At 50.6% G+C, this 27,603-nt stretch overlaps 9 protein-coding genes across 9 annotated transcripts; 4 read left to right on the forward strand and 5 right to left on the reverse strand.

The window, feature by feature from the left end:
- Window positions 1-2,364: 2,364 nt before the first annotated feature.
- On the forward strand, window positions 2,365-6,388 carry BO87DRAFT_342762 (ABC transporter ATP-binding protein; the record flags this gene model as incomplete). The annotated part of the gene is made up of 2 exons (XM_025620752.1): window positions 2,365-3,298; window positions 3,353-6,388. 2 exons carry the CDS (start codon window positions 2,365-2,367, stop codon window positions 6,361-6,363), a joined length of 3,945 nt encoding a protein of 1,314 aa, XP_025475875.1. The 3' UTR covers window positions 6,364-6,388.
- Window positions 6,389-8,629: 2,241 nt separating this feature from the next.
- Window positions 8,630-11,140, reverse strand: BO87DRAFT_379855 (DEAD/DEAH box helicase). The gene has a single exon (XM_025624164.1). The coding sequence runs from the start codon at window positions 11,085-11,087 to the stop codon at window positions 9,051-9,053; it is 2,037 nt and encodes a 678-aa protein (XP_025475876.1). The 5' UTR covers window positions 11,088-11,140; the 3' UTR covers window positions 8,630-9,050.
- Window positions 11,141-11,586: 446 nt separating this feature from the next.
- On the forward strand, window positions 11,587-13,970 carry BO87DRAFT_367062 (putative histone acetyltransferase Spt10). Its single transcript, XM_025621865.1, has 2 exons — window positions 11,587-12,476; window positions 12,623-13,970. The coding sequence occupies exons 1-2, from the start codon at window positions 11,979-11,981 to the stop codon at window positions 13,697-13,699; spliced, it is 1,575 nt and encodes a 524-aa protein (XP_025475877.1). The 5' UTR covers window positions 11,587-11,978; the 3' UTR covers window positions 13,700-13,970.
- Window positions 13,971-14,462: 492 nt separating this feature from the next.
- Window positions 14,463-15,366, reverse strand: BO87DRAFT_379857 (uncharacterized protein). The gene has a single exon (XM_025624165.1). It carries the CDS (start codon window positions 15,243-15,245, stop codon window positions 14,670-14,672), a length of 576 nt encoding a protein of 191 aa, XP_025475878.1. The 5' UTR covers window positions 15,246-15,366; the 3' UTR covers window positions 14,463-14,669.
- Window positions 15,367-15,727: 361 nt separating this feature from the next.
- BO87DRAFT_409776 (methyltransferase family protein) lies at window positions 15,728-17,720 on the forward strand. Its single transcript, XM_025626266.1, has 4 exons — window positions 15,728-16,455; window positions 16,495-16,499; window positions 16,661-17,028; window positions 17,122-17,720. Exons 1-4 carry the CDS (start codon window positions 15,748-15,750, stop codon window positions 17,514-17,516), a joined length of 1,476 nt encoding a protein of 491 aa, XP_025475879.1. The 5' UTR covers window positions 15,728-15,747; the 3' UTR covers window positions 17,517-17,720.
- Window positions 17,721-18,479: 759 nt separating this feature from the next.
- On the reverse strand, window positions 18,480-20,786 carry BO87DRAFT_379859 (MFS siderophore iron transporter). The gene is made up of 4 exons (XM_025624166.1): window positions 20,480-20,786; window positions 20,138-20,408; window positions 19,738-20,074; window positions 18,480-19,676 (listed from the first exon to the last, which is right to left on the reverse strand). The coding sequence occupies exons 1-4, from the start codon at window positions 20,737-20,739 to the stop codon at window positions 18,745-18,747; spliced, it is 1,800 nt and encodes a 599-aa protein (XP_025475880.1). The 5' UTR covers window positions 20,740-20,786; the 3' UTR covers window positions 18,480-18,744.
- Window positions 20,787-21,906: 1,120 nt separating this feature from the next.
- Window positions 21,907-22,906, reverse strand: sidH (enoyl-CoA hydratase/isomerase family protein). Its single transcript, XM_025628150.1, has 2 exons — window positions 22,670-22,906; window positions 21,907-22,598 (listed from the first exon to the last, which is right to left on the reverse strand). The coding sequence occupies exons 1-2, from the start codon at window positions 22,896-22,898 to the stop codon at window positions 22,009-22,011; spliced, it is 819 nt and encodes a 272-aa protein (XP_025475881.1). The 5' UTR covers window positions 22,899-22,906; the 3' UTR covers window positions 21,907-22,008.
- Window positions 22,907-23,273: 367 nt separating this feature from the next.
- BO87DRAFT_367073 (GNAT family N-acetyltransferase) lies at window positions 23,274-24,793 on the forward strand (the record flags this gene model as incomplete). Its single annotated transcript, XM_025621866.1, has 2 exons — window positions 23,274-24,242; window positions 24,306-24,793. The coding sequence occupies 2 exons, from the start codon at window positions 23,274-23,276 to the stop codon at window positions 24,675-24,677; spliced, it is 1,341 nt and encodes a 446-aa protein (XP_025475882.1). The 3' UTR covers window positions 24,678-24,793.
- Window positions 24,794-25,547: 754 nt separating this feature from the next.
- Window positions 25,548-26,712, reverse strand: sidJ (putative siderophore biosynthesis lipase/esterase; the record flags this gene model as incomplete). Its single annotated transcript, XM_025625523.1, has 2 exons — window positions 25,548-26,591; window positions 26,659-26,712. 2 exons carry the CDS (start codon window positions 26,710-26,712, stop codon window positions 25,548-25,550), a joined length of 1,098 nt encoding a protein of 365 aa, XP_025475883.1.
- Between the last annotated feature and the right edge of the window lie 891 nt (window positions 26,713-27,603).

Consider the following 27,603-nt stretch of genomic DNA (forward strand, 5'->3'; position numbering starts at 1 on the left):
CAAGATGATGGTCGGATTGCACTTCTGACTGATATTACAAGGAAAGATCGACCACAGACCTGAATCAATACCAACATCCACTGCCTCAAATAGGGAATTTGCTTAGACAATGTGAGCCCTAGTAGTAGCGGTGGGAGGATGGGCGGAAGACGTGAGGGCCGAACGATGCGGTGCTTGGGTTAAGATGGGGTGTCTTTGCGGACTAGCTAGTTATTCCGTGTCATTGGAGAGGACTTGGTCTGTATTATATGATTCCAGTCTATGTCGATGACTCCCCAGCTTTATCTAGGGTAGATGGGATAAGAGGGACCACCCCCGAGTCAGTCTGCGGAGGTTTGTCTGGCTCTGAAACCTACTCCGCATAGCTATTCAGAGCATTTGAAGTATGTAAAGGGGACACAAAACAGTCACAAATAGATGATTGCGACATCAAGGCCACGATAGCCCATACTGAATTTGAACGCTCCAATGGCCGGTTCAAAGCCTGGCGTACCGTCTTCGGTTGCGAGGGACTGTTTTATACTTAGTGTATTGCAGCAATGCGCTTGAAGAAAACTAGCCAGGGTTCCTCTTCAGGTGTCTCCTAAGCAGACATCACTGATAATTCGGACTCCAGTGAGGTGACTCTGGTCGACGACAGAAACAACTGGGGATCGCTGATTGCGCTTTCCGGATCGATCATGGCGTTGGAACCATTCTCCTCAGTATAGCTCGGGTCCAAAAGACAGGTGGAATCCCTCAACAAATGTATAGGGGGATGTTTTGATCCAACGACTGGAATCTGGGATCCTGCACGAACCATGCATACATCATCAGCTATTGCTGCGTCTTCTTTGTCTGGCGAGCAAAAACAGTTCATTTACTCGGGGGTTAGTTCTCTCATTCATGCTGTACTGAATTACTAGCTCTTTTGGTAAGCAGGATAACTGTCGAATAACTCGAGCGTTTGCAGACTATCATGGGGAGATTGAAGTCAGTATTGCAACATTGAGATAGCGTGACTGGTGACAGGGCGGCACAACGGCCGACAATGCCCAATTTGGCAAAGCAACCTGCAAGTAATAGGAAAGTCACAAATTCTATCTAAGATTCTCGACCGGATTCTGCCCACAGTATACAGTGGACCGGAATGGTGAATGTCCGACTATATGGAACACTGTAGCCGAATCGAACATCTCTCAGACTTTTGGGATGGTCCGACGCGTAGCCAAATCAGGAGGATTGCACGTCTGTGGACATCCTCACGGGCGGTAGTGATCCGTTGTCGGGCTTATCTGATCGCGGGACAACCGCACTACTTAGTCAAGTGGCTGGATGTGCTTACTGGGTCCTGGGTCAACCATGGATGGTCAATGTAGGGGGAAACCACGTTATATTCCATCCCCAGTTGGAAAATGTGACTTCAACAGTGGCTCCGTTGGAATTGGCCGACCGCGCAACATCGTGGAGCGCCAAGCTGCAGTCTTCATCTTGTTTTCTTTTCCTTTTCCGGGAAGAAATACAGGAAAGTTTTTGTTTTTCTCTTCTGCGGGACCAAAGGAAGCGAAGGCCCCACATCCCCTGCAGGATCTAACCCTAGATAGATAGTCATCTTTCAATACCATACAGTACATACGATACATTTTTCGCTACAACTGCATACCGGTCACACACATTGTCTCTTACGGGTGGAGAATGACAGGCTAAAGCCTCAGCCTGCATCAACCCCAATTTACCTAACACTTTTCTCAGGCAACTTCACATTGGCGTAATTACTGATGTATCTTACACTTTAGCTTCTGTTACAGGCTCCACCCGAGTAAACTTACCGTTCGTCACCCTAGTATTTCATCGTCTGGCAAGTATCATGTCTTACAGTGGATTTTGATGGATTGATTTGATGCCCACCTCTGGCTCATCGTGGCCATCGCACTAATTGCGCCCCCTCCCTCCCTCCCCTCTCTCTGCCTCTTTCGCTCTCTCTCCACTCCTATTCCCACTGTTAATCTGCCCGTATAATGGTAGCCTTGGCCTCCAAGATGTCCGCAATCCCAGTTGAGTAACGTAACGAGACCGGCCATCTAATCTGGGCCTTCTTCTCCCCTAGACGGGAGCTTTCAATACGTAGTATCAATCTAGCCCACCCTGATGGCGCAGATGATCCCCTCCTCCATTCGGACGTCTGCAGGACCCCTGGTTGAGTTTTTCTCGAACTGAAGCTGGTCCACTGTGGAACCCCCCTCATAGTATTCTGGCAGCCGAAAAGCGGCCTTGTTCGCCCATGACGCACTGACAACGCCGCGTCGTCGAAGCAATAAATCAACCGCGGCGCCGGCCAGAAATTCTGCTGCTGTCCAGGCTTCCCGACCATCGACCCTCGTCGCCATGGCAGTCTTCACCAAGCTGGCGGGTTATCCCCGCCTGCTGCTGGCCGGTAACCCCTCCAAGTACGATTTGGGTACCTTACTATCCGCCATCGTGTTTGCCATCGGTTCGGGTGTCCCCTTTCCCATCATCGCCATCGTCTTCGGTCAGCTCCTCGACAACTTCAATGACGTGACCTGTACCGAAGAAAACGGCGGAGGCAGCACCTCCTCCGACTCCAACAGCATCAACCACGAGATTCTCCTGATCGTTTACCTGGCAATCGCCCAGTTCGTCCTCATCTATGGCCACCTCACGTGCTGGACCCTGTACGGCGCTCGTCTAACCCAGCGCCTCCGTGAACGTTACCTGAAGAACCTCCTCCGCCAGGAACCCTCCTTCTTCGATAACCTGCCTCCTGGTGAGGTAGCCTCGCGACTGAGCAGCGATATTCAGACTATTCGCTCGGGTACTTCCGAGAAAGTCGGCATCACCCTCGCAAGTTTCTCCTTCTTCGTCACGGCGTACATTGTGTCCTTTATCAAGTATTGGGAGCTGGCTGCCATTCTGCTTTCCTTGATCCCAGCCTACCTTCTGATGTCCTTCGTGGGCAGTCATTACATTGAGAAGTACTCTGGGCTCATGTCGGACTATGCCGCCAGTGCAGCATCCATTGCTTCCGAGGCCCTGTCGAACATCGTCGTAGTGCAGGCCTTCGGGGCCAATGCCCGCCTGGAGAAGAAGTTTGCTGGTGCGCTCAAGTCAGCTGAAACCGAGGGTCTGAAGAAAGCCACCGCTGTGGGTATCCAGTCCGGTATTTTGTACTTTATCGCCTATTCGGCCAACGGTCTGGCTTTCTGGAAGGGAAGTCACCATATCGCCAATTCAGTCAGAAATGGCACGGGAGGTGTCACTGTTGGTGCCACTTTTACTGTCATTTTTGTCCTGATCGAGGGTGAGTTGATGTACCTTGTACTGTTGCCTTAGAAAATGCTGACCATATGCATAGCTACTCTGCTACTGAGTCAGGTCGCTCCCTTTCTCCACTTGTTTGTCGCCGCTACCGCTTCGTACGAAAAATTGCGCGAAGATATGGATCGCGAACCCCAGATCGACAGCACCGGCGAGTCAGGCATCCGTATCTCACAAGCGGAGGGCGGATTTGAGTTTCAAAATGTCACCTTCCAGTATCCGTCACGTCCCGAGGTTACCGTTCTTGACAACATCAGTCTCTCGATTCCCGCCAACAAACACACGGCTTTGGTCGGTTTGTCAGGAAGTGGAAAGTCTACCATTGCCGGCCTTGTCACTCGGTTGTATGATCCGGTGGACGGAAAGATTCTCTTCGATGGTCACGACCTGCGTGAAGTCAATGTCCGCGACTTGCGCAGCTACCTCAGTCTGGTCCAGCAGGAACCCTCCCTGCTCGACCGCTCTCTGCTGGAGAACATTGCCCACGGCCTGATGAACTCGAGCAACACTGATCACGATCGCCTGAAGATGGCACTGATGAGCTCTGACCTGACTGACGTTGCCCACGAAGTTCGGGAGGGCCAGGATCTTATGGCTGCCGCTGAGAAACGCGGCGCGGAAATTGTCGAGGTCGTCAAGATGGCCTGTCACGCTGCGAAATTGGCAGATGCGGATACCTTCATTTCAGCACTGCAGCATGGATACGGCACCATGGTTGGATCTAGCGGACGCCTCATCAGTGGTGGTCAGAAGCAACGCGTCTCTCTAGCTCGAGCCCTGATTAAAGACCCTGCTGTCCTCATTCTGGACGAAGCCACGGCGTCGTTGGACTCTCGCAGTGAACAGCGCATCCAGCGGGCCATCGCCGGCATTGCCAGTGGCAGGACCATGATCACGATTGCTCACCGACTGTCAACAATTACCAGCGCGGACAACATCATCGTCATGTCCAAGGGCAGAATCTTGGAGCAAGGGACTCACGCTGAGCTAATGGCCAAGGAGGGCGCGTATTTCGACCTAGTCAAACTGCAGACGCTGGGAACCTCGTCCACCAAGACTGACACCTCCGCAAGCGTGGACAGTATTAGCAAGTCTGACGACACCTCGCTGACGGAAGCTGAGAATGAAAAGGCCAGTCTCACCCCGGAAACCCTCGAGAAGACGGAGGAGACCAAGGTCTCCGAAACCGAAACCCCAGCCGGCGACGAGGCTGCTGAGGAGGAAGAGCTGGAGACTCCTAAAAAGTCACTGTGGGCACTGGCTAAGGGATATGCCCCTTCACTGCGGCCACACCTCCTGTATATATTCCTCGCCTTGATTGGTTCCAGTATCGTCGGTGGAGCCTTTTCTGGTGAGGCTGTTATTTTTGGTAACACCGTCGGCAGCCTGAGCATCTGCCACAGCGCCTCCAGTATCAGCAACCGCGGTGACTTCTACGGACTGATGTTTTTCATCCTCGCTATAATCGAGTTCTTCGCCAACGTGGTCAGCTGGTCCGGCTTCGGTTGGGTGTCCGAGAAGATCGTTTACACTGTCCGTGTTCTTTCATTCCGCTCGCTGTTCGAGCAAGACCTGCATTGGCACCAGTCCAATGGACGCAGCCCTGCCCTACTGCTGTCGTACATTACACGTGATGGCAACGCCCTGGCTGGACTGAGCGGTTCGGTCATCGGAACGCTCTTCTCCATTACAGTCAACCTCATCGCTGCAATCATTCTCACGCACATCATTGCCTGGAAGATTGCCCTTGTTTGTCTGGCCCTAGTGCCGCTGCTCCTTGGTGCTGGTATCATGGAGCTGCTTGTGCTCGGCAAATTTGAAGAAAAGCACGAAACTGCCTACACCAAGTCGGTAGACATAGGAGTGGAGGCAATCACCTCCATCAAGACCGTCTCCTCCCTGTCTATCCAGCAGGATATCCTGCAAACCTACCGCGCCTCTCTCAAGGGACCCCGCATGGAGACCCTCGTGGTAACTCTCCAAGCCAGTCTCTGGCAGGCCATGACCTATTTCCTGGGCAACCTCGTCAACGCGCTCGCCTACTGGTGGGGTGCGAAGCAGATCATCAATGGCACCTACACGCAGACACAGTTCCTGATTGTGGTGTTTTCCCTGCTAGTCAGCGCCCTACTCTGGAGTCAGATGTTTGCACTGGCGCCAGAACTGTCCAGCGCACGTGCTGCTATGGCCCGCATCCTTAGTCTGATTGAGATCGGTTCCGACAAGATGCAAGGGCGGGTACCAGACCATAGCAATTCTTCCCACGATCCTGAAGCTTCCACCACTATTGAACCCAAACTCACCACCCCCGCCAGCATCCAACTCCGTGACGTGCACTTCGCCTACCCTGCCCGGCCAGACATTCAAGTCCTCAAGGGCCTCACCCTCGACATCCAGCCCGGTAAATTCTTCGCCCTTGTTGGCCCCTCCGGAGCCGGAAAGTCTACCATCATCTCCCTCATCGAACGCCTCTACACCCCGCAATCTGGCAGCATCGCCATCGACCACACAGACCTGAAGAACCGACCTCCCAGCTTCCGCGACTCCATCTCTCTCGTACCTCAAGAAAGCGTTCTCTTCGAAGGCACTATCGCCTTCAACATCGGGCTCGGTGCACCCCCGAACCACACTGCTACGCAGGAAGAAATTGAAGCTGCCTGCAAGCTGGCTAACATTCACGATACCATCATGGCTCTGCCAGATGGATATGAAACAATGTGTGGACCGAATGGTAACCAGTTCTCGGGTGGACAGAAGCAGCGGTTGTCGATTGCGCGGGCCTTGGTGCGCAAGCCTCGCTTGTTGATTCTGGATGAGTCTACAAGTGCATTGGATGCAGAGAGTGAGCGGTTGTTGGAGGAGGGTCTGGAGAGAGCAGCAAAGGGTATCACAGTCGTGGCAATTGCGCATCGACTGAGGACCATCCGCAAGGCGGATGTTATCTGTTTGATTGAAGCAGGTGTTTGTGTCGATCGTGGAACACATGAGGAGCTCATGGAGCGGTCGGCGAGCTATAGGGAGAATGTGTTGCATCAAACCGTTGAGTAAACATACGGTTATTCTTTTCATTTATTTAATAGACTTTAATATAGAATCGCTTGCATGCTTGTATATACCATTCAGTTATAATTCGTTTGCAAAAAAAGGCAGTTTGGCATTCAAAGGTGTTTGTTAGTTTGGCTTTCACAAGACTTCTGACAGTGTTCTAGCTTTGTCTCAGTAGGGGTCAATAAGCACGTAGTCTCTCGATGAATAGCATGCTTGCAGTAAGCTCCCCTAACCAAAGTCCATTCAACAACCTCGAAAACAATAGTGTATTAGCCGTATAAGTAAATAATGTGGCTTGCCAATGAATACATTCATCTCGACTTCTCCTCTACCTTTACTACCATGTTTTCAATCTTCATTACTGTAGCCATCATCTAACCATAAACAGCCTCAATATTCTCATTCTTAGAATCGTGTTTACCACCGGAACCAAGTATTTCCGAAACCAGCGTCTTGGGCTGTTTCAGTATCTTGCCATAGCTACTCAGGCAGCTAGCTAGCTTAGTAGCCTAAATATTTGCAGGTGTGTCGGAAGAGAGCGACCCGAGGACTATCAATCAGCTGAATGTGGGCGAGGTCGTTTACTGTGTGTGTGTGTAAAGGCACTGTTTGCACTAGTAAACCACCCAGTACGCGGCTAGTAACAATACTAGTAAATAACAAGTGGGGGTATTGATTGATAAGACTAATCAGATCTGATAGCTGCAAGTCCAAGAAATTGTCCGACCAAGGCATCCGGAAGAGTTTAGTTTCTTCTTAATCGAAAGGAGCTATGGATAGGATAACGTAGTCGTAATTAATTCCACAAGGTTAATATTTTCTCTGAGTCATGGGAGATGCATATTCCCCGACCAATAGGAATTTTTGTGGTGAGGGTACCGCTTGCTGGTGCAAGTAGCTGCAAGCGAGTTCTGCAAAGAGCTTTTTTTTTTCTCTTGCCAATATGTTGTTGGGGACAGGGCTGGGCTGTTTTTTGGGGTTCTTGCCACCATACAGTAGTCTAGTCCGTAGTCCGAGTCGTATGATAATCGCGCAGTCTAGCCTGAACCAGAGTTACCACCGACGAGTATCTAATCTAATCTGATTGTCTATTGATGGAGGAAATTCGGCTGAAACTTGAAACTTCAGTTGGGTTTTGGGCTCTGAAATGAATCGAACCTAAACCGTATTCAGAGTCCATTCGGCTTGCACGTGGCTTTCGTGGGATTACTCGGAGTGGTCTTGCATGCAACAAGGTTCAAACTTAGTATGCAGGGTAGCTGGAGTGTAGCTGTAGCTGGTGGATGGAGTACTGTAACGCACCAGCAGCAGCCCTGGCTGAAATGATTGACATTCTACATTCCTCATTGAACACATATATTAATATCATTCCAGCCTATTTATGGATCATTCGGCGCGCACTTAAGGATAGCCACTGTGTTAATGACAGCCTCCTTCCTGCCTAGTAAGGCTGCAAAATCAGCTTGTCATTCCTACGTACATCTAGTCCTCTCTCTTGCCACTGCCTTTCCTCCCGCTAAATTCTCCTACTATCCGGCGGCAGCTGGGCCAAGAATACGGCAAGTGCATTAGGGTTACACCGTGTACCATATAATAGCTGTATTGAAATGAGTTGTAATCCACATCGTCAATTCAGTACCCAACTGTCACCCCTTTACCGTATACACTCACCCACACCAAAACAACCGTGTCTCACTCAAGTTATCTGATTGACCCCACCAGCATCCGCACCATCCCAAAACCCCCCTGCGTACAACAGCAATAATAAAAAGAAATAAGAAAAGAAAAAAGCAACCTAGGAGATTCCATGACTCATTTTTATTCCATCCGAGCAAATTCTTACCTCTTACCCAAGGACAGCAGCTGGTCCTCGCTAAGAAACCTGATCCTGCCAAGCAACTTATCTCGGATCAGATAACTTTTGTTTCCAGTCACATGTTACCCGGCCTCGGACCACTGGGTTTTACATCGCGCTTACGGTGGGCAGTTCGGAAGCGGACATCGGGCATATGTGTATTAAGTCATTTCACTGGTCCGAAGATCGCACCCTGAAAAAAACCGAAGTGGGCCTGTAATTGGAGGCTTATATCTTTTTACTGGTCATGTGCCTCCTTTCCAGGCTGGACACATTATAGTGATGGGTTCAACAACCCCAAGGGGTGATACCAAAAAGTAAAGGAATTTGTATACAAAAAGGCCACTGTTGATGATTTACAATGTGATACAGGCCTAGGAGTAATATATTTGCAAGAGGTTTTGTATAGGTATTTTCGTGGAATGAAGTCCGCGACTGGTCTTGTGCAGGTACTCTATCCCAGATCACCCTTGCGGATGGAAGATGCTGCTGCTATGCTAGCCAGGCGTTCTCCACACTAGTAGTATTGCAACAGACTTATCCTGTATTAGAAAGGGTCTTTGATGTTTCACGCCAAACGCGGTCTCCAGTGTTGTCGAGATGGTTGATCGGATGGTGCAAAAGTCCTGACTGACGGTAGCTGTCGGGGCCATTTCAGTGTTTTGCTCACAGCCGTGCTTGTTTGCTACCATGTACTTAGGCTTCAAAGCCCGGAAGTACCCACAATTCGCCTAGTGAGAAGAGGCGTGCCGTATGAACCCTTCGGAGGTTGAAGAGGCAGATGTCGGGTTTGCTTGTACTCTGTATTTCACTGATACTGTGGCTGTAGCACTCATCCCTCCACAGGTCCCACCCTCACCTGTTCGCGTCTCCGGAGTTCGGCCAACTCCTGTGCTTTCTCATCGGCAGCCCGTCGTTTTTTCTGCCTGCTCGCGAACCGCTTCTTTCCACCAAACTTCAGCTTCGTAATCAGGTCTGCGGCCTGGCCTCGGGTCAAATCGCCAGGCGCAATCCGTCCGTTCCGAATCTTAGCTTTATTAAGCATTGTTACCTGCGCTGCAGTGGCCGGATGCTGACGCCAGGGCTGCCGGGTGGAGATGTACCGTTCGTCAAACTCAGATGCTGCGAAGGTATCAGCGGCACGAACTGTGGATTCAAAGTCCATGGCAGTAGCGATCAAACGTGGTCGAGTGTACTGGGTCGATTCGGTAGCAGACTTGAACTTCATCACATGGTGAACGGTGTATGTAGCTGGCGGATCACCTTTTTGTCCCTTTTTAGATGTGTTCTTAGTCTTCTCAAGGGTTATCCATCCTGTTGAGTCAGACAGTGTGTATTTATCCTCATCTACGCGGACCCAGGCGTTGCGGCTGAGGGAGCGGATGTGTTTCTCAGACTTCATATCATGGATGAGGTCGTAGATGGTATCGTACTTGGTGAAGGTGAGTTTAATGTCATCGGTTGTGTCGGGTTCCTCAACGGGTGTGTTTGTCTCTGGCGGATAATCGGTGCGATCTTCGGCACCCGTTGCGGCATCCTTCTTTTCTCTCAGGTCCTTTGCTCTCGCGCTTTCTAAAAGCTCGTCTGGGTGTAGTCCAAAGAGTGTAGGGGTAGAAAGGACACCAGTGTCCAGGGTAGCCACCATGTCAATTATATGGCAGTCCTTCTTCCCAGGGTGCAGCCGTAAGCCTCGTCCAATCATCTGTATGAGGAGATTCCGAGACCGCGTCGGACGCGCCAGCAGGACGCAGTCAATATTGGGAATATCTGTACCTTCTGTGAATAAGCCACAGTTGAGAAGCACGGGATACTCCTGATTCCTGAAAGCACGCAGCTGCTCATCGCGCACATCCCTCGGAGTTCCCGCCGTGATATACCGAGCGTCAAAGCCCAGTGCGCGGAACGCCTCAGTAAGCTGTCTGGTGTGTTCAACGTCGACACAAAATACTAGTGTAGACTTCCGATCGTGTGCGTTAGCCAGCCATGCGCGTACGGCGATATCATTGGTTCTTGTGGTATTGACGGCTTCAGAGAGCGAGCTGATAGCGAAGTCACCGAATTTGTCCTTCCTAACGCGTGAAAGATTTGCTTCTGACCGAACAGTGGTAAAGATGGCATTGGACAGCCATTTTTCGTCAATCATATCCATGTAATCCTTATGATATACTATATGGTCGATTGCGGCACCCAGTTTGAGTCCATCGAAGCGTGAGAACGTGGCAGAGACCCCGACGAGAGCCGGCGAGTCTGGCGAAGGGTTATTGAGGCCGAAATGTTCGAGTGCAACCCGGTACGTCGGTGCAACGATATGATGTGCCTCATCCACCAAGACAAGTTTAAAACGTCTAGGATCAAATTTGGAGATCCTGTCCTTGGAGGTGAGACTCCGTATGGAAGCAATGATGATATCCCCAGAACCGGAGGCGACACTATTACCCATCTCAATCTCTACAACTCGATTGGGGTAGGCAAGGCGGCAGTGTCGGGCAGCTTGCTCGACTAGCTCTCTTCGGTGAACCAGGATAAGTGTCTTGTCATGGACACCATTCCGCGGCGGTATTCGTCCGATTAATTGGGTGAAGATGACCGTCTTCCCCGCGCCTGTGGCAAGCGAGACACCTAGACGTTTATGGCCCTGAGCCAGATGTTCCAGCACCGACTGGATGCATTCTTCTTGGTAGTCGCGGAGAACGATCAGCGGGGGTTCTGCTGGGGCTGTAATTGCTGAGGGAAGGGCGTCGGATGTTACTGTAGAGCGGAAGCGCAGGTGCGGATAATGGATCAACGTAAGGGACCACCGCGGACCTCTAAAAGCCCTTAGGACGCTGGAAACGGGAAATCTCCCCAGTTTCTGGCGAAAGCGATCCATTCAGATGCCATGAAGCAGAATCAGTTCGTGAGAGCCGTGCGAGTGACTTCAGGCTGGATGCAAGTATGGTGATGGGAAGCTGTTCGGCATCGGAAAGCCATTGTTCCGAAGAAGCTTGAGATGAGGCTCTCTCGCGCAATCATGTGACTGTAGCTTTTACGTTATTTCCCCGAACAAGAAGACCCACAGGCCACCCAGTAATAAGAAAGTAATTCTTTGAAAGGTCCACCGTATTGTGTACGGAGTATATAAAGTGCCTAGTTATGTATGACTGATAAACAAAAGCCCTCATTAATTCCCTACTTCTTAACTCCGTAGCTCTAACTAATTTTTTTTTTCCTCTGATTGCTTCGCCGCCCTCATTTCCTACGGCAGAATTCGGGACTGGAATCTCTAGGCGGTGAGCAACACTGCGATGAGTCAGCAGGGAGCAAGCGGGACGACAATTTCTCATCTGCGTTCAACCCATTCCGGACTCGAGAATACTCAGCGGTCCTTGAAGTGCTCTCACCCAGCACTTGCTTGCACGCCAGCCCAAGTGCCTTATCGAACTAATTATATTCCCACCCCCTCTTAGAATACCCTAAATTCGGTCAGTGCTTCTACTCCTGCCCTGTTTTGCCCCCGGATTCCCTTTTTGGTAATTCTCCTGCTTTTCCACCAATCTCCCTCTATTCAACTCTCGCCTCAGGCGGGATCGACGCCTCACACTTCATACCTCATACTCCCCCATATACGGCTATCCGGGGTGAAACTATCCTGTCCCTTCACTTTACTGTCTTTACTATCCACCACCCTCACGATCATTGTCGCCATGATGGACTGTGCTGGTAACCCAACTAACACTAACATGCAGTCTCGTGACTGGTGCATCCGGCTCACGGTATCATCATGCCTGCCGTACACGGGGACTTGATGACCACGGTCGTCCCCACGGAGAAGGAGTTGCCCCTTGACATTGTGCCGCGGCAGGTCATACTCAGGGACCGAGTCACGGTCGCCACGCTGGTCCCCTTCACTTCAGCGGATGCGATCCCCCGATCTCTATTAGCTTATCTATCCGATCAGTTGAACAAGGAGATTGAAGGTGGTGATACCTATGCCATGATTGATCCCATTCCCTTGGAGCAGTTTGGGCCGTATTGGTTCTCCAATTTTGGCGCGATCATGCTCATGGGGGACATCAAGAGTGTGCAAGAGGTTCAAGCACTAGGTCGGAACCGCGCCAATTGGTCCAAGATCTGCTTGGGCAGCTTCAATATCCGTCCCAATTATCCCGGTCGTAGTAGTCACGTCTGCAATGGCATGTTTCTGGTCACCGACGCTGCCCGAAACAAAGGTGTAGGTCGACTGATGGGGGAAGGGTATCTCGAATGGGCTCCTAAGATGGTTAGTATACCAAATACCAGTAATCTTGACTCAAACCACTATTCCTGTTGCCTATCATAACTACTTAGTACTCCCCTTAGCCACTTCTTACCCTACCTCATCGTTGCGGTCTTTGACCTAGTAGACATCCGGCTAACGTTCAACAGGGGTACACATATGCGGTCTTTAACCTGGTCTATGAGAGTAACGTGGCATCTTGCCGCCTGTGGGATGCTCTGGGGTTTAAGCGGATTGGCAGGGTCCCCGGGGGTGGTCGGCTCATTTCCAATCCCGGGCAGTACGTAGATGCTATCATCTACGGCCGGGACCTAGGCCCGGAAGGGGAAGATTCTGTCACACAAGATCGGTTTGACAAGATCCGATACTATCTCAAGCATTCCAAGTATCCTAGGGGGGCTGACCGGGCCGAGAAAAGTCGGCTTCGGAGTGCAGCTACCCACTACAAGTTGATCGGAGGTAAAGATGGGGACGGTGAGAAATTGATGCTGAAAGACAAGGAGGTTGTGTCCGACCCGCAGCAGCAGTACGATATTGCTCGGGAGATGCATATGCAGCAGCATGCAGGTATCAACAAAACCACAGCTGCCATTGCAGTCAAATACCATTGGGTGCGGATTAAAGAAACGGTCAGTCGGGTGATCCGGGACTGTCCACAGTGTAAAGAGATCCTTAAGCCGCCTTTAATTAATGGGATTATGCACGAGGGTACCCCCGAAGATGATGATGACGATCTGGGAATCGATGAGGCTGACTTGGCGGAGAATGATGTTGACATGGCATCCAGTGATCCTATGGGTACGCATGCGCTGATGGACCACGCCGCCATGGATGCTCACAATACGAACCCATTTGTGACCGCCCATTCGGTAGTGCAAGGATCAGTGGATTCCATTACTGATTACACGGGTTTACCACTCGACCCACAAATCATCGACATACATCAGCAGCTCCCTCGATTTCATCCTCATGATACTATGACCGATCCATATACCCACGCTGCACATAGTTTGCATGCATCAAGCTTCGACAATGATGTCCGTCATCATGCAGCCCATGACTATCATATGATGGTTGATCATCCCACCGACCCTGATCCGTCCGCGGCGCTTCATCAAGAAGTATTGGGGCTGGTACATTCTCAGGCACACGACGTCCATCACGAGCAGATTCTGGCGAAGTATCAGTACGTGGATCAGCCAGATGATGGCCTGGATTTCACATGACATACATCCCTGTCTCTTTTACTTATACCTTTTACTTCGTCACCATCTCTCTTTCACATCTTTCCTCGGGTCCTTTCCTTGCTGGACCTACTCTCGGCAGTACTAAGTTAGGTTTTTATGCATATTTCTCGGCGTTGATAAAGGTTGGAAGGAGTTGGTCTGTTATGGAATGCTAAGCCATTATATTAGACATGAACTGAATGTCAGGGTTTACGGAGCGCGATATAACTAAAGATGAATGTATAATATATTAATCAATTACAATGATGACGCCATGCCATGAACACGCTTCTCTGGTTCTTATTATGAAGATTACTACACACTAATTCATCTCTTGCACTAATTGAGCCCGCTATGCAAGTCTTGTTGGTCTACCAGATATCATTTCAAGCTGGTGATCGCTTGCATGACCAAGGATTCTTCCTATTTCACTCTAAATTGGGCTTCATGACATTTCAGGCGGCAAAGGCTTATGAGCAGAAGCTGTCGCGTTGAATAATCATACGATCAAGTGTCCAGTATCGATTTATGAGATACTATTGACGGAGTCGGATTTACGATTTACGCTACAGAGAATGTTTGTTTCAACTCAAGTCGTTCTTGGTGATTTCATGCACTTCCTTGACAACTGGTACGCTAAAACAACGAGTTGTTTTACATACAGCAAATCCATCATGAATCTACCACCTGAGGAATTCGCAGCTTCTCCACTAGTCTCTGAACCAGGTGGACAGCATCATATAACACAACCTTTCACCAGATAGAAATGATAAGAGATAGTCAGATCAATGATACACTAATATACAATGCCTTTATACATATGGTAGGACAGGGCAACTATAACTACACAGAACCAGAAACCACATAAACCCAGCCCATATCATCAACGCCGCCTATATCATGCAAGCCCGCTAGAGAAAAAGGCCGTCGACAGGCCCTGCGAAATGGTTTCACTTTCCAAAAATCCCGATTATTTCCCCTCCTTTGTTTCCTTTTCATCTCCCTTTTGGCCCCAATTCCATACATCCCATATATGCTCCTTGATCAGGTCACCATATCCCTTGCCCTCCTCCAAGGCCTTCTGTTCCTCCCTTATTCTTCTCTCCTTCCACCCCTCCGTCTCACCGCCCATCCAGATTTTCTCCAAGGCCGGCTTCTCCTGTGCTTGCCTAGCCTTCAGCCTCTCCAATTCCTCGCCGACTGCTGACCCCTCTCGGATCTGTGCATCCCTGGCTGCCTTCAACTTGGCCTGTACCTCCTGTGCCCGTTGGCTTGGTAGATCCGACAATGCGGCAATAGGGTTCCTTGAGATCCGGGCCTCGATCCGATCCACGATACTCCGTCCGGTGTGTTCGCGTGTGAGGTGATTCGCCGAAACACAGAAGGCGCTGGTCAGAAGAACCGTCAGGTTATCAAGCTTTCGAGGTGGTAGGGCAATGAGAACAGGCGATGCAATGAGAAAGGTGTATGCGGCCGCGGTTTTAAACCGCTCGTAGTCGGCTTCTCGGCGTGACTGGAGATCGTCCGTTGATGGTTGTGTGGTCATTTTGATGGCAGATTGTTCCCTTTAGCCTTTGGGGTATTGCGTAAAGATAGTTATTATGGTAGGAGTCAACAGACTCAAGTAGAGCTTTGGGGCGTATTTGCGATTGTAATTGTAGTGGTCGTAGATCGTTAATCGCATCTTCTTCGAAGGAAATTTACGGCTGGTGATCCAGACCGTTGGCGCAGTCAGGTGACACCCTTCAAAGTGTCAATCATATGAAAGTCTCACGTGATGTGTTCTGGCAAGCATATCGTCCAGCCATCTATACTAAGAATACCTAGAACAGTCTTTATCATTATAAGGACAGTTTTATTTTTTGCTTTCCCTATTGAGTCTGAGGCCATGTGGGATGTGACAGTCAGAAATAAACAAAGTAGTATTATTCGTATGTAAACAACATAGACGCCTCAGGCAGAAGGTGGGTCCTTGATATACCAGCCAAACAGTACAATATCCACCGCTTTCTTGACCTCCTTGCATATCCAGCAGGTGCAAGCCCAATATGCCCTCCCCCTCATCGATTTCACTGTCCGCTTCTCTCTTAACCGCAGGATATCTCGCCTTCCGCGGTCTCACACCCCCAAACCTTCCTTCCAGCTCCAAAGGTAATGGGCCGCCAGACCGCGTTCGTCTGCTTGCCGGCTCGATCACCACGATCATACTACATCTCAATACGGCCTGCATCATCTACCACGCTCTTCTTGCGCTGTTCTATATAGATCGCAGTAACAACAATGCTAAGGAGCTGACCAAATCTGGCGATGGAGTGTACCTCCAAGCAATCTGTCCCCACCGGACCAGCCTCGCGCCGCATCTCTTCACCTGGACTATCACTTCCACACTCTGCCTCGTTTCCATCATCGTGGGCGCTTTGCTTCGGCTCTCTGCATTCAAGTCTCTAGGTCGGAACTTTACCTTTCAGCTGGCGCAACCAAATACCCTAGTAACTGGGGGTTTGTACAGATTGGTACAGCATCCCAGTTACACAGGGATGTTGTTCGTCGCAGCAGGATACCTGGGATTGGTGATGCGATGGGACGGTTCAGTGGCCTGTGCTATGGATGATGCGGTGCTTGAGCGACTATCCGGATGGGGAGGATGGGTGGTGGGTGTGATGGTAACAGTGTTTATCTATACAATGATGATGCGCGTGCAAGACGAAGAGGGGATGTTGCGGGACCAGTTCGGGCGGGATTGGGAGGAATGGCATGTGCGGACGGCGCGATTCATCCCATATTTAATATAGTAGATACTGTATGATATATATATATATAAATAAAGTGAAGTTAAAAGATGCGAATTCTATATAATTCCCTAGATTTTATGCTATAACCAGCCACCGGAACAACTCCGATCCTCCGACTCCGCATCTCCGCCAGTCCCGATGATCTCACCTCTTCATCCTCCGGCTCAAGCTCAGCTCTCCTCTCTTTCCCTTCTCTACCTTCATCCCACCCAGCCCCTCTCCCCAACAACCATTCAATTGCAGCTCCCACCTACACCATGGGTATTCTCAAACGCGCCGCCAAGATCACCACCATCGGTGCTGGCCTCGGCACGGCGTTCTTCTTCGCAGCCGTCCGTCACAACACCTTCGTGCCGATGCCCACAACCGACCCTCTCTTCCAGCACCCTCTGTACCAGAAACTCAATCCCAACAACAACCCCACAACCCATGACCTCTGTGTGCGTCGCGTACCGCTCAAGGACATTAAGCCCGCCCTGCTGGAAAAGCCAGGCCGACTGACCGAGGCGTTTTGCGCCGGAGTGTGGAGTGGATTCGGTGCGTCACATACACCCACCCGCCCAGCCTATTATCAGCATAATAAACTGGACAAACTATCTAACACCTTAATCAATTGAATTAAACAAACAGGATACGCCTATCAACGCCGCTACCTCTCCAAGAAATACGAAGGCCCCGAAACCGCTTCTCACCTCTGGACGCGCGCGGACCTACGCGCCGCGACATACGACGTGGGCACGCTGATCACAGATCACTTCGAAGTGGTAGAAAAGACGCCGGAGCGCATTGTCGTGCGGTGCGGAGATTCGCCCCGCAAGAAGGACGTACGGGAATCGGATGGATTGTTTGAGATTTCGACGGAGGTCAAGCCCCAAGAGGGAGTTGCGGAGTTCCGCCTCAAGAGTCTGTTCTTCCAAGGCAAGGGGAAGGCGGAGAGTGAGCCGATGCCCTCGCATGTGGTCTGGTTGCATCAGCAGTATACGAAATTGTGGTTGGAGACGGCGTTGGGAAATATTTGGCGGTAATTCGTACTTGAGGGATGGAGATATCTGTAGTGTGGAATGGGCATCTAATAGATCAGTTGCCGCATATATTAATTCGATGGAGACTCGCACCACTAGCTATCTACTTACCTGTCACACAGAGATTACGGCAGCCTAACAACCCAAGTAGTGCATACTGAACAAGAACCTAGATCACTATGCAGCAACAGCAATACTAAGAGCAAGGGTCACAGGAGCCACCGACAGTTCCAACCAAACCTGAACTTGATCGATATACTTTGCCACGAGATTAAGCATCAAGCCTAGGAGGCACCACCGCTATGAAATATACATTGACCAAGGACATTACCCTTGATAAGTATACGTACGAACTAATGCAACCCCGCCTTCCGTTCCTAAAGATACGGTACCTACGCCAAAGTAAAGAGAAGCAAGAAAAAAAAAAGAAAGTATAACCAAGACAGTCCATTCCTGCGGACGTCACCGAGCAGACTGGCATGCCTTAATGAAGAAAATGTTCCATTGTTCAAAGGTAACTACTAGGAGCAGATTGCGAATCATATAATTTTCTGTTGCGATATATATATTGAACGGATTTGACTACAGTAGTGGACGGATACTCTGCATGTAACAGTACGGTGAGACCGTTCTCACCTGCGGATTTCTCGGAAAGGATAACGGGTGATATATCCTGGTGGGAGGTCAAATATGTAATAGAAGAAGATGACTATTTAGATAATTTATATCATGATCGAGCATAAGATAAGCTTCAAAGGCCACGGTGGAGCATAAAATCTTGTTCACTGCGAGAAATGGTAGGATATCTTATTATTAAATGGTTATTGAGACCAACGATTGAAAGTTGATTATTCTTATAGGATCATTCTATTATGTCAACTACACAGATATACATCGAAGAAGATAGTATAGTATAAGGTTATTAATTAGTGGAGTATAACTTTTATACTAATGCAATACAATGTAGCGGGGATATAATCAAGCAGAGGTCTATGCACCAGCAGGCACACAGGGGGTATGTATGGAAAGGGGGAAATATGGGTATGATATGGGCGAGGAAAGAAACGACAAAAGTGGGCGGTGGATGCACCAAACCCCACATATACACCGCTTCCTTAATGAACCAAAAAAAGAGACAAGGTAGTAATGGTGCAATCAGGATGAGAGGTTCTATTCAAACCGATGTATGTATGTATGTAATATGGTAATGTACACGCAAACCATCGACAGTCTAGAAGACCATACCCGAGACCTGTTTGACCTTGGCAACATTAATGTTCTTGATCATGACGATCCAGATAAAGGACAGAGCCATGAGACCCGTTCCAACGGCCAACATGCGCGTCTGGGCATATCCATAGGCATGCTGGATAGCAATGCGGGTAGCACTACCAGTCGGGTAACTCAGCTGAGTGTCCAGGTCCTCGTAGATGTTGTAGAGGTTGGACATGGCTGATTCAGGCAGGTAGCGGATAAGCGCCTTCTCGAAGGTGTTATCCCAGATAGCGCCGGAGATGGTGGCACCGATAGCGTCACCGATAGTACCGACGACGTTGAGGAGGGCCAGGGCAGCAGCGACGTGCTGGTGGTCGACGGCGGCCAGGATAGCGAGCTGCTCGATGATGATGAAGATACTGCCTCCGATGGAGATGAAAATCTGGCACATGACGAGGTAGCCGACGGATTGGTTGGGGCGACGGAAATAGATCATCAGACCCTGAGCGAAGATGTACAAGGGCACGGAGATGTAGAGGAGCCACTTGAAGCGGCCGGTCTTGCTGATCAACCAACCGACGAAGAGGAGCAGAACACCGGACACGACGTCGAACGTGTCACTGACGTAACCGGCTTCGGCAACGCTCAGGTCGTTGACAACTTGCAGGAAAGAGGTGAAGTAGTTGTCCCAGCAGTAGTATGAGAGCTGGTAGGTGGCGTCGAGGAGACAGGCACCAATAACGGTACGGTTGAAGAGGAAGCCGAACTTGAAAAGAGGCACGGGCGCAACGAGCCATTCGTACAGGCAGAAGAGAACCAGCATCACGACACCGACGACGATCATCGCGATAATGTAGCCCGAGGCCCAGCCGTCGGGAGCGTAGGAGGAGATATCGAAGGGAAGGAAGAAGACGCAGAGACCGGTAGAGAAGAGAAGGACACCAACAACTGGAAGGGGTTAGTTAGGTTGGGACGAGACACTGGAGGTATGGGGGAGATAATTGCGTACTGTCAAACTCGATGAAGTAGAACCAGACAAGCTGGTACCAGGTGCGGCCGTCGCGGTTGACGGCGACCAAACCCTGCTGCTGCGCGCGCTTTAGGTTGTGCTTCAGGATGAAGTACAACGGGGCAGCGACGACTGGGAAAATGATGGCGAACATGCCGAAGCCCCAGCGCCAGCTAAGGTGGAAGTCATCCGAAGCCTTAGGACCAGCAAAGGCCGTGATGATATAAGGGGAAGAGGTGAAGGCGTAAGCCAGACCTCGGTTCTTCAGCTTGGAGGCATCAGCAGTGATGACATCCACGCAGTAGGTCATGCCACCGAAGCCAATTGTGTAGAACACCTGGAAATTGGACTGGTTAGCACCAGAAAATTTTCACTTGATTAGCCGTAAAGGAAATCTTACATAGGCAGCACAGAAGGTGGGAAGGTTGTGGCAGGTGGCCATCAAAATCAGTCCCAGAGTAGCAAAGACAGCCATGGTCGCGAAACCTTCAGCACGGCCAGTTACGTCCATGATTTTCGCCAGAGGGATGTACACGGCGGCCGACATGCAGTCGGCCACGACATAGATGACGTTCAGGAGGGAGTGAGACTCCCAGGAACTGGTGACATAGGGGAGCAGGTTGTCAAGAATAGAGGACTGGAAAGCATTCACAAAGTACAAGAGCCAGATGCTAATCGAGAAAAAGCAAATAAAGTTAGCGAGGATACAATGGAAGAACAGATACCAAGAGAGACCACCTACTTGGCAAAAACGGCGATCAGGGACCATTTGGACCAAGACTTGGTGATAGCCTCAACGTCGTTAACACCAATCTGGAGGTGCGCTGAAGAGGCATCCTCGGAAACAGTTTCCTCAGAGTCTTCAGGACCACGGACTGCCTCATCAGCAATGGGATCATGCTTGGTTTCCTCGACGGTGTTCATGGTAACATTGTTGCCGGATTCTTCGGTAATAGAAGGGCTACGGCCAAAGGCCTCACGAAACTTTTCGAGCACGGCCATAGTGATAGTCCGACCTATCGAGAAGGCAGAAGAGATGATCGAGCGGGTAAAGCCAAGGAGGACAAGACAAGGACAAGAATCTGGGATTTCTTGGCCCTTATACCCAGGCGAACCCAGCTAGCTACGAGTGGCGGAGGACTAGTGTTGACAGGCCCACGCACAGATTGATAACCCCGAAGTCGGCTGCGGCGGCCGCAGCGGCCGCATCTGAAATCTTGAATCGAAGGGTGGCTAGGTTCGAGCGCAACTGGAGACCACTGGATCCCTGGAGACGAGCCAATCTAATCAGATGATGGCGCTGTCCTGCGCATTCCCCTATCTGATCGAACCAATAGCGGTCGTAGGCTGGTGATGATGCCCTACAAGGTCTACGTAACTATTCTAGCACAGGTGCAGAGATTGTTAGCGCCAACAGTTAGTCTGGCGATGGTGTGTAGTCGAACTAGCTGATTCGCAGCGTGTGCTTGTCCGGAAGACACGATGTGAGGCACGATAAAAATCCGTGATCTCCACCCGGAGATGAGGAGTGGGCACTGTATGACTGGCATGTTTTTCTGCGATCCACTCAAGGCACCAGTAATCTCTGCGTCTTTTTACCTGATCGATAGCTCCAAGGTCTCTAGACTAGACAGAGTCAAGGAGTGGGAGGCATCCACATCCGGGTCGAGCTGAGTCGTCTGATGATGCTGGATCGGGTCAACATCCCAATTCGGTGCCCACTCGCGGTATGGATACTAAGAGAATACTTGTACGAACCGTACGATACTGCTTACTGTATGGTCACAGCGGTCACCGGGAAAATGTTAACTAACGGATCCACTCTCATCACACAATCCAATTTCCCCTGGCGGCCACCGGAAAAACGAGCCTGGAGACCGTGGATGAAATACGGCTAGTCCGTGACTAAATCTAATCTGATCCATGATAAGATGCAAATGCCATCAACACCCGTTGTTGAGGGGTTTTCACTTTTCTCACAAGTCCAGTGGGTACTAAATTAAGCGATGGGGTACATTAGACTATTATTCCATGGTTCTTGTCTCCAAGTAGGTCGAAGGAATTTCCTCACGAGTAATTCGAGGCCAGGACACGGCTGGAAAATTCTGCAGCATGAGTGGCTCCATCGGGTTCTTCCGCCGAATAATGAGCGAGCTACAAGAACAACGCCAGATGATCCGGACGCCCCTTGCCGAACAGGCACACAACGCCGGATGGCTATCTGATTGCGGAGTAATCCGCAGACCGTACGTGAAAGCCCCCTCTTCGGTCTCACAACTTAGAGTTGATCCATTGTGGCGACCGTTTCTCTACAAACGCTCGAATACCTTCGGCAAAATTAGCTCCCTCCACCAGGCGCGGGTACGAGTGTTCCGCCAGCATCGACACCGCATCCTCCACGCTACCGGTCTCCCAACTCAACCGGATACCCTCTCGGCCAACAATGAGCGCGTCTGGACTGTTATTGCACATGACGCGGGCGATTTGAAGAGCTGCCTGTGCAACATCGTCACCAATATCCACCAACCGAGTCACCAGCCCCCAATCGTAGAGAGTCCTTGCGTCCACGCTGCGGCCAGTCAAGGCAAGGTCCATCGTGCGCTGCAACCCCAATGTCCGGGTCAGGCGTGGCAGGCAGCCGGCCACAGGCACAATTCCTCGCTTGACTTCCGGCAGCGCAAAGATGGCAGACACCGAGGCGATTACAATGTCGCAATTTGCTACCATTTCAAACCCGCCGCCCATGCAAATACCATTGACCGCTGCGATGATGGGTTTCTTGCCGCTTCGTCGGGGCAGGCCTGCTAGTCCGGGCGGGGACATGTCGTTGACAACTCCAGCTTCGTTCATTGCATTCCACTCTACCCGATTTAATAAATAAGCAATCATGTCAGAGTACAGAAGTATTTGAGAGCATAGGAAATAAGTATACCTTGTAAATCCGCGCCAGTGCAAAAGGCTCTCCCTGTACCAGTAATAATACCCACCCACAAGCTCTCATCCTGGTCGAACAGCTCCCAGACTTTTTGGATCTCCCGACTTGTACCCAGATCAAGAGAATTGAGCTTTTTAGGGCGATCTAAGGTCACCTGGACCACACGCTCGTGAGGAAACGAGACATGGAAATTTGGATGCTGTATGGGATGCGATCGGAGTGACATGGTCGAGGGTGTGAATGATTGATAGGCTTATCTGATTGCGGGACAGCCGGACCAGCTCGCGCTACTTTTATACTTTTGTAAAGGACTATGCTGGGGTCCAGAAGGCGGCATAATATGCGATATCGGTGGGCCCAAGACCGTGCCAAAAGGGGGTCGAGAGCAACCAAGGACGGGCCATTGGCGGACACCCACCTGAGACACCTTCCAAGCTCGTTATCTGTCTTCCTCGGTTGTTCTGTCTAAATTGCCCCGGCTTTCTATATAACCGTTTGCCTCGGTCGCAGCGCTCCATTTTCATTTCCTCCTTCCTTCTTAAATCGCCCCTTGTCTCTCTTCTATACATTGTCTTCATTAGACATTTAACAGCGAGCGAGGATGAGTCCCAATACTACTGCCAGCTCCCAGTACCCACTGGTGAAGCTTCCTCATCCCTTTCTGACCGCATACCGCGTGCGCACCGTTGCCGAAGCCGAAACGTCACCAGCCAAACTCAGCTTGACTTTTCATGATCAGCCCCCAGCCGGCCGATCCCCCCCTCAGCCTCTACACCTCGACTCTCTTTCGTGGCTTGAATTAGCACCCCCTTCCCCGAATACTTGTCCTCCCCCTTCAAACAACACAGCCTGGGCACGAGCCCGTCGCGCACCCAAAACCACGTTCCAATGGACTGAGACCACACCGACATTGGGACAGATCTGGAACGTTGTCCATACTATATACCTTGCCCATCCAACCCATGAATACTTCAGCCTGGCCCTGTCCGGCGCAGGCCAGGATGTCCTTCGCACTGAGCTCCTCGCGACCGGACTTGGAATTGAGCATCCTAAGGCCACACGGCCTGATGACCGCGCAGTCCAGCCTTCTACCGACCTATTGATCCTCCGCAGTTCTTTCTGGCAAGGCGCCGCGTCGCCAATGGGCCCGCGTCCCATCTGGGTGGTGGGCGACGGCACCGATGGCTCTCTGCGAGAGCCTTTATCGCAATACCCACCCATGCCGGAGAACTATCACTTCACGCAGAAGTTTCCCGAGGAGCCTATTTATGCCAGACACCCGATCCGGCGGCCCAAGCCAGCTCCTGGCTCGATTGCCTACAGTCGCTATATCCCTGAATTGGATGAGCACTTCTCTCTGGAAGTTGTAGATTGGCAGGATTCAAGCCATTTGCAGCTCTTTAATACCTGGCAGAATGATCCCCGTGTGGCAAAGGGATGGAATGAGACAGGCACACTGGATGAACACCGCGAGTACCTCCGGAAGTTGCACGTTGATCCGCATGTACTTTGCTTGTTTGGGCGCTTCAATGAGACAAGGTTCTCGTACTACGAGCTCTATTGGTCTAAGGTATGCTATTGTCCCCTGATTGTCTCATGGTCGTGTTTTTGACAGCTGCTAACACCGGGATAGGAGGACCATTATGGTGCGCATTATGACGCCCATGACTACGATCGCGGAAGGCATTCGTTGGTGGGCGATGCGTCCTTCCGTGGCGCGAAGCGGGTCAACGCGTGGTATTCGAGTTGCATCCACTACTGCTTCCTGGATGAGCCAAGGACGGTGAACGTGGTGGGTGAGCCACGCGCAACAGGGGCAACGATTCTGTCGTATGAGAATGCGCAGGGTCTGACGATCGGCAAGTACGTCGACCTGGGCCACAAACGGTCAGTTCATTCCATCTGCAGCCGCGAGAAGTGGTTCCAGCTGTGCCCGATATTCTGGGATGGGCGTGAGCGACCGTTGGAATCGGCCGACCGTGCGGCGTGGAATGCCAAGCTGTAAACTGCTTGGTCTGCATCAACGAGAAATGAAAATACGTACTGGCCGGACATGTCCCGGAGACTAGTCCTCCAGTGGAAGCGAGGGCCCCACTGCTGCACTATCTAACCCTAGATAGCAATCTTTCAATACCATACTGTACATTATTCATTTGCTCTGGTCTCCACTTCCGTACCGGTCACTTTTCCGCCGTATCCGGCCGCATCGCTGTCGACCACACCACCCGGTAGGAGGAAAACTGAAGCCACCTGCAAGCCAGCCTACATGCATGATACAATCATAAAACTGCTAGAGAGACGTGAGATAGATGTATGGACCAATCGGCAACCAGTCATCAGACTGACTCATGAGACCCTTTTGTATTGTGCAGGTGCTCGTGTGCAAGCCTAGCTATATATTTCTAGAGTCGACGAGTCCATTCACCAAACTGTCTTCAAAACAACTTGAAAGACTGAACGTTCTATACTTACTATTTACTACTTGAGTACCTGGCTTGTATCTTGATATCTCTATTACTATCTAACATCATACATACATCAACGTAGACATCCGATGTGGATACAGGCTTCCTGTGCATAACCCACTCAAACCATCATCAGCTTAATTGCCCCCGTAGTGCGGATAGACATAAGGTGAGGCAAGCAACAGAACTGTTGCTACCAGGCCATATTTCACCCAGTCCCGTCTAGCCGGCAGGCCGGTCGAGTCCTGCGTAGGATATCTATAGCCAGTCTCAAGCTGATTGGCAGCATTCCATGTCTCGTGGATCTGCTGTTTCTCCGACAAAGCACAAGATTCATCGGACGTACCACTTCAGAAGGTCAGAAAATCCCAAAACACATCATCGTACACGAAGAAAGAGAAAAAGGTGTATTACTCGTTAACCACTGTCTTCAAATGCCCCATGACCTTTTCCACCAGGAACCGTCTTGGCTCTGCCTGATCATCGTTACTGAGGGCATGCGACGCGTTCGGAATGACGGCAGTGTGCTCATCGTCCCAGATCTCTTCGCCCTCCGCACATCCAGCATTTGCGATCCCCCGCCATTTCCTCAACAATGCCTCCTTATCCACCCAGTCAGGAACACTCTGATCCTTACCCGAGTATAGCACCATCAACTTCGCCTTCTCTGCCAACAAGCCGCCGCTCTTTACCTTCCCGAAGGTCTTCTGCAACTGCTCCGGCCCCAAGTCCGAACTGAACATGTCGTCCTCCCCAGGGTTACCCGGAGCATCTGGACTCACTAAACTCAACAGCCGCCTCGCCGACAACGGTGTGTTAGCCGGATAGGCGAAACTAGTCAATTCAATCGGCAGAATCACATCGAACTCTCCACCCTCCCTGATTCTCTTCTCCTCTGCCTCCTTTGCCATGTTCACCAGCTTCTCATAGACCGCTTTACACTCCGCGGAAGATCTGCCTCCAAACCCATTCTCCAACACCCACAATATCGCCTCGCGATCCGACACAGGTGCTTGCATAATAGCTCCGTCCAGCGGCAACCGTTCCACATGCTCCAAGTACTTATCAAAGGGTGGTTTTGTGGTATGGGGGTTCGGCCGCGTTAGGTAATGCATGACGCATTGGCTGCCGGTGGAGTGTCCCATCAAGACGATCTTGCTGCTAGCTGCAGAGGCAGAGCCGTATTTATCCGCTTTGTAGTCTTTGATGTAGCGGATGCATTGGGCAATTTCGTCGGTATCGCGGTCCAGATGGCCCAGACCCCAGGATTGGTAGGAGGATGTGAGGTTCAGGGTGAAGAGGGACCAGGGGGTGGAGTGGAGGGCACGGGCTAGGTCGGCCATGTAGGATGTTGTGGCGAGGCCATCGCCGAGGCCGCCGACGAAGAGGAGGGTGTGAGGTTGGGAGAGGGAGGGGGTAGTGGTAGTATATTCGAAGGTTACGAGGGTTTCTGTCTATTATTGAGGGAATATTGTGTTAATTTGGTGGGCTTGGAGTCGGAGGGGTTAGGACTGGACATACGAAGTGGTGGAGGATTCCCGGAAGGCCGCCCTTGGGCCAGAATTTGGAGTACATGTTTGCTTGTTGTGAAGTGATTATATGCGTATGTGTTTAATGATAGTGTGGAAGATGAAGTAGCCTTGTGTAAAGTAGAATGATGTGTAGAGTAGTAGGTGTGTGTAAAAGGTTGAGCCAAAATTCCAGAAACAATCACTGCAGCTAGGCTTGGCTTATGTACTTTGTAATCTCTTATCTTTACGGCAGTTGACGGTGTGGCTATCACCGGAACCAAGTACTCCCGGGAATGGACTCCTCGGCTGTTTCAAGAATTTTGGGATGTTGAGGGTGCTGGTGGGGTTCATCAGATAATGAGTGAGACAAATTTGCCATGGATGTATGGTAAGCGGGTGACAGTCGGACACCGAAAAGGTGTTTCTGAATACGTAGTATTTCAAAGGCGGTAATGGATGGTATGTGGGTACCTAGGCAGACCCTAATGCGCTTGTCGTATTCTTGATCCACCGGCGGATAAAAGAAATCAGTTGAGAGAAAGCGAGATGTCTCCGGCGGGTGTAGCCGTCGGTATATGCAAGATGCGGTGATGCCTTAGTTGTCGCGATGCCAAACTGCATACTGGCAGCGACGTAGACAGAGGCCCGTAACTACATTAGCTATTCCTGAGCTTTACAGTGATCTCTCTATATATCAATAGGTACTTTTTCTTATTGTTCTTCTTCGGTCAAGAGTTTATAATGATGCAACAGAGGCCAATATACAAATATTGGGGAGTCGCTGGACACCGTCTGCAAGCTATAGCTGCCTGGTTATCCTACATTAGCTGAAACTTTCCTACATGCGACACCAACCCAAGTCAGTATCTGAATCCGAGTAAATGCCACGTGCGAGACGAGTGGACTCTGATTGTGGACTCGAGGTTCCTGAGAGCCGAAATCTCCTACTTTGAGG

Source organism: Aspergillus neoniger, assembly GCF_003184625.1.
Source record: "Aspergillus neoniger CBS 115656 unplaced genomic scaffold BO87scaffold_37, whole genome shotgun sequence".
In the NCBI taxonomy this organism is placed as follows: domain Eukaryota; kingdom Fungi; phylum Ascomycota; class Eurotiomycetes; order Eurotiales; family Aspergillaceae; genus Aspergillus; species Aspergillus neoniger.

Excerpts from the sequence above, each read along its gene's own strand:
- BO87DRAFT_379855 (XM_025624164.1), bottom strand. The coding sequence starts at position 11,087 with ATGGATCGCTTTCGCCAGAAACTGGGGAGATTTCCCGTTTCCAGCGTC.
- BO87DRAFT_367062 (XM_025621865.1), top strand. The coding sequence starts at position 11,979 with ATGCCTGCCGTACACGGGGACTTGATGACCACGGTCGTCCCCACGGAG. Across the intron at positions 12,477-12,622 it reads TCGAATGGGCTCCTAAGATG|GGGTACACATATGCGGTCTT; the intron begins GTTAGTATACCA and ends AACGTTCAACAG.
- BO87DRAFT_379857 (XM_025624165.1), bottom strand. The coding sequence starts at position 15,245 with ATGACCACACAACCATCAACGGACGATCTCCAGTCACGCCGAGAAGCC.
- BO87DRAFT_409776 (XM_025626266.1), top strand. The coding sequence starts at position 15,748 with ATGCCCTCCCCCTCATCGATTTCACTGTCCGCTTCTCTCTTAACCGCA. Across the intron at positions 17,029-17,121 it reads CGGAGTGTGGAGTGGATTCG|GATACGCCTATCAACGCCGC; the intron begins GTGCGTCACATA and ends TTAAACAAACAG.
- BO87DRAFT_379859 (XM_025624166.1), bottom strand. The coding sequence starts at position 20,739 with ATGGCCGTGCTCGAAAAGTTTCGTGAGGCCTTTGGCCGTAGCCCTTCT. Across the intron at positions 20,409-20,479 it reads CTGATCGCCGTTTTTGCCAA|CATCTGGCTCTTGTACTTTG; the intron begins GTAGGTGGTCTC and ends TTTCTCGATTAG. Across the intron at positions 19,677-19,737 it reads CTACTTCATCGAGTTTGACA|TTGTTGGTGTCCTTCTCTTC; the intron begins GTACGCAATTAT and ends AACCCCTTCCAG.
- sidH (XM_025628150.1), bottom strand. The coding sequence starts at position 22,898 with ATGTCACTCCGATCGCATCCCATACAGCATCCAAATTTCCATGTCTCG. Across the intron at positions 22,599-22,669 it reads CACTGGCGCGGATTTACAAG|AGTGGAATGCAATGAACGAA; the intron begins GTATACTTATTT and ends TAAATCGGGTAG.